The sequence below is a fragment of the Zonotrichia leucophrys genome, chromosome 2, assembly GCF_028769735.1.
Source record: "Zonotrichia leucophrys gambelii isolate GWCS_2022_RI chromosome 2, RI_Zleu_2.0, whole genome shotgun sequence".
NCBI lineage: Eukaryota > Metazoa > Chordata > Aves > Passeriformes > Passerellidae > Zonotrichia > Zonotrichia leucophrys.
In genome coordinates this window covers 29,368,337-29,380,559 of record NC_088171.1, presented here as the reverse complement: position 1 = coordinate 29,380,559, position 12,223 = coordinate 29,368,337, and the positions used below count along the sequence as shown (strand labels likewise).

The 12,223-nt window shown below is 36.7% G+C and overlaps 1 protein-coding gene across 8 annotated transcripts in view; it reads left to right on the top strand.

The window, feature by feature from the left end:
• DGKB (diacylglycerol kinase beta) overlaps positions 1–12,223 on the top strand; it is a 398,863-nt gene that overhangs the window by 320,751 nt on the left and 65,889 nt on the right. For all 8 annotated transcript variants that reach the window (XM_064704413.1, XM_064704412.1, XM_064704410.1 and 5 more), the window contains one exon: positions 1,546–1,741. In XM_064704413.1, the coding sequence (XP_064560483.1) occupies positions 1,546–1,741 (196 nt within the window). The remainder of the gene's footprint in view (positions 1–1,545; positions 1,742–12,223) is intronic.

Here is a 12,223-nt window from a genome sequence, read left to right as displayed (position 1 = left end):
ATAGAAATATGCTTGTATAAAATGTCTTAAAGTCCAGGTTTGCTGTAGGAAGCATGAGAAATACACGCTAGTGACACAAGATGGGTATGATTCCATTGCTGAAGGGACTATCCCATGGACTAAGATTACCTCTGTGTGTCCAGTGAGCCTTGGAAAGGTTTTAGATCACTGTTGTGGTGTGTTTTTAGCTTCTGAGTCCCTTCCTCAGGTGTGCCAATATTCCCTTCTCCCTTCCCCCTCGCCCCTTGCTGAGTGTGCCCTGTCAATCAGGCTTAACATTCCAGCAAGGCGTCGTGTGGTTGGTCAAGTTCAAAGGATGCTCCTCAGGCCTGGGGGACATTGGCCCTTATAGGTGTCCCTAGTCCCTTGAGACCCTGCCCCTTTCACCTGGTTGGTAGCTCACCTGTCCCCTCCCCTTCCCCTGTCCCTGAGCTTAAAAGGTTAATCAGACCACGTGGCCGGGATTCTGGTGGAGCAGTTGCCCCGGTTCAGACCTCTGTAACCATGGAATAAACATCTGGACATTAAACCCTCCAGCGGAATCCTCTCCTTTCTCTCTTCACCATTGCTAGAAGCTCTCTCTCCTGAGGTAAACGGAGTTCCTGACAAGCCTGGACTTGTTCAGTGCCCTGCTGCAATCTCCAGCAGCCAAGGTATCTCTGGGGTGATTTACACCACAGTGCCGCCTTTGGCCCAGCAGCGAGGGTCAGACTGGCCCAGGCACCATCTAACTGGTAATATTGGGATTCCTATTCCAATAGATCACGGATGCCTCCTCTTTAGCTCCACATCCTGTGTTTTCCCTTAGCAGTGATGCATATTTTAGAGAACTGGTTGGTGAAGGTTCTGGGGTAAGGATTGCTGCAGCTGCATCAGGAATTCTTGTAACCATTTCTACCGATTTTAGTTATTGCTAGGAGCCACTAGTCTGCCATAGCCCTATGCTGATATGCTTGTTGTGCCTTTGGATTGAAATGAATACCTATGTCCTCTTCTGTGCTCCTGGGGCTTGCTTAGAGCCTTTTCCATAAGTCTATGTATTCTCTGCCTGCAGAGACTTCGTATTCCATCTGTTGAGGAAGGGACTCAGTTGCAAAAATTACAAGTATCACTGCAAAATCATAAGGCAGAAAATTTAGGTGGAAAAGGCAACAAAAAAATTCAGTTATTGATAAAGAAATTTTGGTAGTATAAATGTTTTTCTGCTAATATCTGTAGTGAAGCTAGAAATATATTTCACTTGGGTCAGTGAATAGTTATCAGATAACAAGACAGTACCAAATGGTCCCACACTTAGGCAATCAAAAGCTGAATAGCAATCTTACTTTGCCTTCTGATTAATGATCTGTTCTTATCTCATACCTCCTTTTCAGATACAAGTATATCTCTTAGGTGTAAACATTGAATAAACTATTAGCAGTGTTAAGAATGATAAATTGCTGAATAAAAATATCTGAGAAAAAGAGCATTCAGATTTTTCTTTCTCTCTTACTGTTTTCTCTCTTTTTTTCTCTTTTCCTTTTTTTCCCCTTCCTTTCTAATCAGTGTGATGGAATTCAGCTGGACTTAATCAATATCTCTCTGGAAGGAATTGCCATTTTAAACATCCCAAGCATGCATGGTGGATCAAATCTTTGGGGAGAGACAAAGAAAAGACGAAGCCACCGTCGGACAGAAAAGAAGAGGTCAGATAAAAGAACCACCGTTATAGATGCCAAGGAATTGAAGTTTGTGTGCCAAGGTAAGCTTACAGATTGATACAGGCTATCTGGCTACATAATGTCAGCTTGGTTATATAATTGACCTTGTCAAGGAAAAGGACAGACAGTTCTTAGATATTTCCTTCCCTGTGCATTTAGCTTTTCTGATGGGAAACACTGCCAGAAGGGCACAAACAAAGATGTACTGCTAATTTCAGTCTCTATACTTGGAAACCTGCCTCAGATACTACCTGTTGAGCACACTAATCACACCATGTGGCACTGCTGGCTACTGGGACATTCAGTCTAGAAGTAGTTGGAGATTTTGGAGTTGGAAGGTGCTTCCCGAGCATTTATAGTCTTTCTTAATGTCAATTAAGAAACTGACATTAAGTTACTTGGGGATTGTTGTGCCTTGATTCTAACAAGCTTTGGCCAGAGGCGAGGGAAATCACTTCAGAGTAAAAAGAGCAAGCTATGTATACATTTTATGTTACTATGTTGTAATGCTGTATGAATCCTTGAATACATATGCTGTAGTTGGCTTGCACAGGCATGATCATTTTTTTCAGGATTCATATACTTTCCTGGTGATTAGATGCACTTACTCAATAAATTTTATTATTAAACATAACTCTTGACAAAACCAATAATAATAATCGCTGTTCTCTGAGAATCTGAATACTGTGCATTGTAACACTTGACTGCATGTCACAAGCCTGAGTGATTATAAGCCATCATTATCTTCACACCAAAGGAATGAACAGTTTGGGTTTTGTTTGTTTGTTTTTCTCTATTTATCCTACAAAAAGGATTATCTTTTGCTTCAGAGTAGCTTCTTGCTTCTCCTCATTATTCAGACTTTATAAAGATTAGGACTTAACTGTTATTCTGTTGGGATCCCTTTCCTAGTTTTGAATATCCTATTTTTACATTTCATCAGCAGTCATTTTTAAGTCACTAGTTATAACATTGTTCATTATTATACATTTTAGTTTTAATTCAGCTAAATTATCCGGATGACAAAAATTTAGGAATAAAGTAGTTTTTTATGGCTTAGAGACTGCAATAAGTACTAGCATTCAATTTCTGTGAGCTCTAGCAATTTTACTTATGCTCTCAGTATCTCAGTGTGACTTAGCCATTCACTGTCAGCCAAAGTCTCACCAGGCACTAAGCCTCTGCTTAGTGTGCTACAATTCTGTGTTATGCCCTGATGTTCAAGGATGGAGGCTGCTGGGTAAAGGGCTCACCAAATTTTTTCCTTTTGTTTTGCTCCTGAACACAAGGAGACAGGACATTTATCCTCTTGATAGTAGTGAAACAGACATTATCACTTCCTTTAATTATTGAAATTATGTGCATCTTTGATACACATTTAACAGTGATTTCAATCTACTGACTGTAGTTGATGTATTAAAAGGGTGTTGCAACACTCAATTTCCATTTTCCTGGACAGGATAAAATAAAATTACAATAAAAATATTAAAGACTGAATAGAATTTCCTATGTTATCTGTCTAAGTGTTCATAATGCAGACATTAAGCACCTTACTTTAGAAAAACTGTTCTCATTACTTGGTTTCTAATCACTTTGTATGCACTGTGGATGGAAGTACCTTTATCCAAAGGCAGTTTTAAAGCAGAGGTTGACTTCTCAATATCCAAAACTAGATCACCTCTCACATCACATAGTACTATGAGATAGTATTATTGTTTGCATCTTCACTAGCATTCCAGTGCTGAGCAGGAGTGAAATCCTTCTTGGATTTCAGAGTGGTCCATTACTTTGTTCCAGTTTGCAGCACTGAGCGGTCTTGAGCATGTAAAGTGGAATCCTTTTAAAGGTGTGAGGTGTGTGGGGATGGGAGCTACATGCTCTGCTGCAAGTGCGTGTTTAGTCCACGAAACCAGGTTAAAACAACCCAAAGTAAAACTCAAAAATGAAGGTAGTGAAAACTCAGAAATGAAGGTGAACATGTCAGAACCAACTGATTAGTTTAGTGGGCCCACTCCTATCTTGTACTGCAAAAAACAGTCAATTCTACTAGCTAAGATAGATTCTTAGGCTGAATGTGCTCCTTCAACTCGGAATTTAAGATTATTGCTGAATAATGGAATTCAATCAATTTTGTATCTACACTTCTCAAATAGTTTTGATAAATCTGAATCTACTCACTGGGGAAATAACTGACTCTCACTTGGAAGCGTTATGATTTTTTCACTAGCTGATTATTTTCTTAGGCACTGTGTATTTTTGGCACATTGTACTCTTTAGTTTGAAGAAAACATTTTGTAAGCTATTAATACCTGGTGCAGAGATAGGTATTGCTGTGTTGAGAACTATGATAAATACATACTGGCTTGTTAACTTCTGTTTATTAACTTATTCTGAATAAACATCCTTGTAGTTATTTTTATGTCCAAATAAAGTATCTAATCACTTGACAACTAAGAACTGCACTTCCTAGGAGAGAGCAATCAATCCTCATGTTTTCCTATGGATATCTATATATGTGTATGTATAAATATCTATATATATCTATATCTATATATATATATATAGATATCAGATTTTGGTGTTGAATTTTATTTGGTTTTTTTACATCTCATTTTTTATGGGACTTCTAAATAGGATGCACGTTCACTTTTAGACTTTTTCAATTGCAGTACAACTGTGCATCAATCTGTATTCTTGTCTCTGCTTTTTTCATTTTATAACTTGACCGTAAATACATTAATTGAAGGTTAGGACTCTGAGCCCTTAGGTGGGGTACTTGCATGGGCTATTAGAAGCTGTCTCCTCACTCAGGGTACTTTGTTGCCCTGGAGCATGTTGAGCAGTCCCAAGGAGAACTTCTCAAACTGCCCAAGAAGCCTCTATGAGGTCCTGCTGCTATCTTCCCATGCTCTCGTGTGCAAGCCATGTACATGCAACATTATCATCACTGCAGGAAAAAGGGTCAAATTTCTGACAATTTTTTTCTTTCTTAGGTATCTGCACAATGCAGGGAAGGTATATTTCTCTAAGTCCACTCCCCTCTTTCTTTTCTTTCCTGTTTAGCATTGCCACCTGTTGATGTAAAAAGGCTTGTCTTTTCCTTGCCCTTCCCATTATCCTCCTCTGCACAACCATAGCCAGACCACAATTTGCACTTTAAGTAATCAAATGGGTGTCTGCTTAGGAAACAATGTGATTATGTGCATGTTGTCTGAAAAACAATATATTGAAATTGAGTGGTTTAAAATGTACACTACTTAAAAACATTCCCTGCTTATCTTATTAGGGGTTTGTGCATGTATGCTAAAGAAAAATATTCAGCAGTCATAGCATATGGGTGCCTGTGTATTGCATTTCTAACTAGTAATATTTTAATATAAAACATGTATGAAAATGTATTTGTCTGATTAGCTTATTACTAATTGGAAAAAAACAAACATATTTAGCTGTAGCGTACTAAGTACTATCATAATGCTTGTAAGTGGAAAAAGTACTACAGAGTTCATTTCAGCTCCTGTGCAGAAGTAGAGAGGGTCTTTCATCACATTTTATTAGGGTAAAACTCATGTGGGTTTTATGATTTAATTTAATTTTAATTTCTAATCTCTCTGTACAATTTCTATTGTAAAATGCTAATACATATGGAAAAAATATAACTACAGGTATATGTGACGGTTTGTGAAAGTAGATGACTTAGTGTTTTGACATTATGAATCTCACACTTGCAATGTTTCCAATTGTGGTTTTATTTAAAATCTTCTAGTATGTACATCTATGATACATCTATCCACAGGCCATTTACAGATTTTAGATGTTACTGTGAACTGCCCATTATTTAGATAGGACTTCTTTTTGGATATTCACAGATACTGATAAATGCCAAAAGTCAGTAGTTTGAAAAGATTAACATATTGCATAGAAACAAAACTATGAGTTGAGAAACATAAATGCAAATAAGTGCACTACTTGGTTGCAAATTGCATCTAAAACAAGTTAAATTATGACATGTCTTGCATGAAAAATATATACCCCTTATGTCAAGTCTTAAACAGTTTTCTTCCTCACAGAAATTCTAAATAAAATTTTAAAATCTTTTGTGACAAAAAGGAGGTTTTAGGTTTTTTTAAACCTCTCCAGTAAACTTTTTTGTTAAATGAAGTTTCCCTTAGGGTGGAAGTTGTTATGCTTTGATTTCATTGTTGAAGTTCAATTAGAGCCCTATTCTGAAATGGGATCTCTTTTAGTCTCTTCAGATTTAATGGCAGAAATATATGTAACTTGCTTTTGCATGAGTGGTTCCACTCACCTCAGTGGACTCATTCCTGAAGACAATACGTATTATGAAACCTTTAGACTATAAATATTTCAGTGAAATACTTTTTTCATATTTATTTTGTACATCACCAGCACTGATACTTAACCAAGTCCCTACCAAGTTGATCTGTGCACCTTGTTAAGAGCTACAGGGAGCTGTCACTCCACTGACTATTAGATGAATTCAAGACAATGTGCATTTATATCACAGCACCTAGGCATAAACCAAGCTTACCAGTATGATTCAATAACTCTGTGTGGAAATCTCTTTTAATAACTGCATTATGACTTTCTGAATGGAAATGCAGAAGCTTTGGAAATGGAATAATGTGTATGCAGGCACTTCACTGCAGTTAAAAGCAGTTCAAGACATGCAGAGGCAGTGAAGGCCTTAAAACACTTCAAAATATCCATAAATATTAAGAGAATAGAAAATGCCTTTCTTATTAGGTGTCAAATTCCACTCTACAGGGAGAGAGATGCTTCCCTATAGATAGGGGATTCCTGACATGCTCCCTAAACAGCTTATAACTTTGTGAGCTAGCTGTCTAATTTAATTTATGGAGGTCTTTCATACCTGTACTCTGGCTAGGTGACCTTTCCTTGTTGAAAAAGTTGAAACTGTACACTATGTACACAGTCAGTGTAATATATACACTAAATATACACAGTGTATATTCCTTATTGGTAGACATTTGGTTATTTTTGACGTGGTAAGGCATGCATAATGAACTCTCTAAAATAATATTTTTATTAAATGTTATTGACGATGTCATGGCTACATAAGGTAATAGCCCTTACTTTTTATCTTGTTTAGACAGCTTTTTACAACATAGACATTAGCACCTTACCACAGAGAAAAAAAAACGAATTAGAGCTATTTCATAGCTAGTCTGTGTTAAGATATTCAACTTTAAACATTAGTCTAAACATTAGAAAAAAATTATAAATTTATTCAAACAGTATTTCTTTTTCTTGTTCACACATGTTCCACATCTATTCTGAAACTTAACTAAAGGAAACATACTTCTGTGTCGATTTTTTTGTTACTATTTTGGGAGTGCGTATTATTTACAGTAAATGAAATAATTGTGGGGGCTAGTAAAGTTAGTGTGGCAATAACTTCAGTGTCTAAAATATCAACCCTATAGCCAATAGATAGAGTCACCTCAGGAAAAGAGTGTTTATCCCACATTCAAGTAAGTATCTAAGGTAGGCAGAATAAAATGCTCACTGCAGGTGACTCTCTTTCCAGTTATGTAGGAACCTAAGAAATAGGTTGGGTTGACCCCTTCCTTCCTGCCAACTAGATGGTGAGATGAATTTCTGTATGTTCTGCTTGTGGTGACAGTTCATCAAATACTTGAACTGTGATGTGTTACCACTAAGAAGTAGCATCTTATCTCTGGGGGCAGTGTTTGGGGAGGAGATGGGGGGGAGAAGGGAGGGAAAGAGAGAAGGAAAAAAAAATTAAAAACCAAAGGATGTAAGACACAAACATCACATTTTTCCTGAAGTAACGAATTTAGCTGTAATTTTCATAACTCAAAACTTGGACTGAGAGAAATGTTGGTATTCAATTTTTTTTGTTTCATATTAGCTAATATGAAGATTGTGTGTCCTTGGCTTCTTATTTTTGCTTCATACTCTGGAATGACATATTTACTGGAATGACACATTCCAATATCAAAAAGGGCTAAATGGCATTTTGTTCAAACTGTTCAGTTAAATTGTGCCTAGCACCATTAGTTTGTAAGATCTCTGTTCAAACATTTACGAAGCTGTTAAGGATAGTACAGTTTTCCTAATATGAAAATATGGGCTGGAATGTCATGATTTTATTATGCTATTGAATGGAATGGGGGCTGGAATGTCATGTTTTTATTATGCTATTGAAAAGACCTTTTCCTGTTTTCTCTTCCACCCCCACTAACCCCTATGCTCCCACCTCCAGCAATAAAGTTTTGGGGGGCCATTATCTTTCTCTCTCTTCTGTTTAGAAGAGGCTGTGTTCTGTCCAAGCTTCACTCATACAAGTAGTTCCATCAGTGTGCAGGATGGAGCCCATAATTCATAACACAGTTTCGGTCTTTCCAAAATATACATACAATGCCTTTTGGCTGTGAAATACTGAGTTTATTGTTATTAGAAATTAATAGGACCTTAAAAAATAGCTTGATAGTCTGATTTCGTTTTATATTTATCCAGCATGTATATATGTTTCTGTGCAACATAGATCATAGTAGAAAAACAATTTCCTTTTATTTACCAGGCAGTTGAGATTGTCATTGTATTATACTTTTTGGTGCACAGAATGTTCATTTTCTTTCAAACGTTATTCATCGAAAGAGGATAATTATGGTGTATTTCACAGTCTGCCAGAAGGAAAATGTATCTTTGAAAAGTTTCATTTCCCTTAAGTTGCTCATTTTCTATAGGAAGACAGAGCTATTAAGTAACATACCCATGACAAAGATTGATTAAAATGGCATAAAGGACTATCTTATCTCTAAGTACAGGGCTTTACATGTATAACTCCTATGACATTAAATGCAGTAGGTGAAATTAGCTATTGTAAAAAAAAAAAAAATCACAGTAAATTGGTTCCTACAGAGAAAAAGGTGAGGGTGGGAGGGATGGCATGTTAAGTAGCAACAAGAAGTAGGAAGTTACTTATTGTTTCAGGATACACCAATAATGTGGCATCCAAATAATCAAACCAAGTTCTCTGCTATCAGCATTACTGCATTATTCTGCTGGGGCTCACTTCAGCTGCTAGAGGGGAAACATCACCTTGCTGATGTGCATTCTCATACTGGGCCAGCTGCTGAGATCAGCTCAGGCTCCTCTGCAGCATTCCAGGTGAATTTGGCCCAGGTCTGGCTGACCTGGAACGAGCACCTTGTGCAGGGGCTGTGGCACAGGTGTCTGCAGGAGGCTCAGGTGACCTGTTCCACAGTATTCCCAGTGCCTAACCTGGCCTTGCTGGGAGCCCTTCCTTAGCCTTGCACCTCATTAACCTGGGTAAATGAACACTTACCTGTATGGCAGCCATTAGTTAAGACATAAATGATAAGGGACATGAATGCAATATCCACATATTTTGTTGGAGTTTTTTTCTCTTATCTGTTGCAGACTTAGTAATACATACCATTTCTTGTATTAGCAAAACCTGATCAGCTTACCCAGGCTTTTTTTCCTTTTTATAGTTGTTTTTCCATTTCTAATACTGAAGGCAGTGGTTATCCTGCTATTTCTCTCTGGAAAGACTTGGCTGTTATTTGAAAATACACCTTGCAGGGTGTGAAGCTCTGTAACTATCTCATTTGTATGTGGCAGGAGAAGTATAAGTTTGCTTTTCCTGAACTTTTTCTTGTAGTCTTTCCTCCATGTTGATCTTGCTCTGACTATACTTTTGCTACCATGTTTCAGTCAACCTGTCCATCTTAGTGGGATAACAGCAGATATAGCAGATGAGTAGTTGTTATTTAAATGTACGATGTCATGCCTCAAATTTAGATATTTGTATAAAAGCATTAGCACAAGGCATAACTCCTATTGCTCCTTTTGAGTGAAATGACTGAAATGACTGAATTTATGTGAATGAAAATAAAGTAGCATAGCTTAGGGCAAAGTTTCACATTTTTTTTTGTAAATTAGAATAAGGCTAGAAATTATTAGCAAGTCTCAGATTAAAGCTAGCACTACTAATATAAGTGCATGTGTAGGTATTTTTTAAAAAGATAGGTTTAAATGACCCTTTGAGGTTTGTAATAGTGTAAATATGTGCCTTTTTTTCAAAATCACCAAGAATTCCGTAGAAACAAGTGAATGAATGTCTTAAAGTCCTCATTGAATATATCTTCTACATTGTATATTGATTTAGGTACACATACCCTTTTTTTAATTCTCATTCTTATTAGGGCTTAATTTTTATTTTCTCATGCTGTATACTGGCATGAATAACAATTATTGCAAAAGTGAAATGGAACAGAAAATAGCCTCATCTTAGTTATAAAATAACCATATCCTATAATGATACTATGATACAGAGTTTTTCTTTAATTAACAAAGTGAAAACATCTGTTACTATCTCAACATATGAGTTTCATATCAGTTTTAAAATTCATGTGTTTCTCTGCTTCTGAGGTTTTTCAGGTATAAATTATTTGTAAATGTTAGTTTTGTTTTGAAAGCTTACAAGAAGTCAGCAATTAGCCAACTACAACAGGTGTTTCCTTTCTTGGGGGAAGGAATGCATATGATTATTGCAATTTAGATTCCTGTGTGAGTGAAGGAATTGGCCTGTTATTAGAAAACATTGCAAGCACATGGAAAATGTTTAAAATTAAGTAGAAAGGTTCCATGAATTTAAGACTGACGCAGGCTTAACCCCTTCAGGCTCTCTTTACATATGATTGATACTTGCATAGTTGCATTTATGCCTTAGATTAACATTAAGAAATTTTTGATGCCAAAGATCTGTTTTTATATTGTGACCTTTGTATATGAAAAGCTTCAATAACCATTTTGCAGTATTCAATTTGTGTAATGGCAGACAAGCATTCCCCAGGAATACTGATAGCGTATTACTCAGATTGTTTGCTCATTTAACCCTGCCCCAGGTGCCGGAATCTTTTAGATTAAAGATACAGAAATAAAAATAGAATAGCCTAGCAGATCGTTTTTGGCTGCTGTAACACATAATCATATCCTCTGATCCATTTTAGTTTTCTATTACTTGTTAATAGAAAATTTCAAGTTCCTTGAGTGTCTGCAAAAGGTGTCAGATTGACAGCAATTTAATTTTGAGTAACAACAGGAGAGACAGCTCCAGTTAATGCACACATTAGTATTACTGATAAAAATTTCTGTAAAATATTCTAAAAATATTGATGATATTAAGAACCTGGTAAGATCTCAGGTTCTGTATATATACATTTGCATTACTTACTAGAAGTAGAAGTAAAATTTACAAGAGGAAATTAGTGTTTAGAGTGTAATAAGACAGAAATGTGAGATTCAGTTTGTTATATTAAAAAGACTGAATTTTTTCTCTTAGTGGTGGGGTTTTCTCCTTCACTCTGCAAAGGCTTGTATTAACCAGAGCAGTCAAATACAAGTATCTATAAATATATATTGGAGTCATGCAAGTATTTTACTAGTGCCTAATTACTCTGCAAGGAGATAGGGCTTTGGGTGGAGTTTTCCATACTTGCTGTTAAAATCAATTTAAAGATTTCTTCTTTCTCCTTCTTTTTCCATTTGTTTTCTTGTAACTGTAGTCAGCTACCAAATATACTGTTAGCAAAATGCTGTACAGGAAAAGCACCAACAAAAAGAGCTGTTTGATAGTGGCATTGTTTCAGGCTCATAGTGTGGAGACCAAGTGTGAATCTGGTGATTCTGTGCACTTGTGCTGACAATAGTAAAATTAGAGGAGAGGAGGTTTGGTCAAACGATGTCTTCTCTGTGACCTGCTCAATTTTTTACCTGCTGCCTTTAAATTATAACCTCTCTCCTGACGCTGTTGAGCATTGCCAGTCAACCACCAGGTTGTTTATAAGAACACATTGTAAAATAGTTTGTGTTGCAAAGAATGAGCTGCCCAACAAATTAATGGCATTTTGAGGTGCTGCCTGCTGGGGTGAAAATAAATTGTAAGAAAATATGGGGAGACAGGTAATGGGCACTAGCCATGCTGCACAACACTTCTCAAACTGCTGCTGAGCGTGTGCCAATAGATACGGCAATAACTGTCAACAAGATTTACACTACTTTCGCATTTACACAGTGAGAGTAGAAAGGTTGAAAGAATTCTATCATTTTATTTAAAGTTTAGCGCCAACTATTTCTGGACCTGCTATTTCCAGGTGACAGGGTTGCAAACACACTGCTTATCTTTCATATGTGTCAGTGGGAGGGTTTTTATTACCATCAAAAGTCCTTGAAATCTGACATCAGAAAAATAACAGTGAAGCAGAGGTATATACTTAATTGCAAAATCCAAGTAGGTACAAATTTCACGCCTTATTGTATATGTTGTGATTTTTGATAGCACTAAATTGTGCTACCTATCTATAGCCCCAGTGGGTGGTTCCTGCAGGTAATACATTTTCTGGCTGTGCTTCTTTCCCTGATATTGAGAAGGCACAGCTTAAAGTCCCCATGTTGGCTTTGTTTTCCCCTTGGCATTGCATTCCATGCTG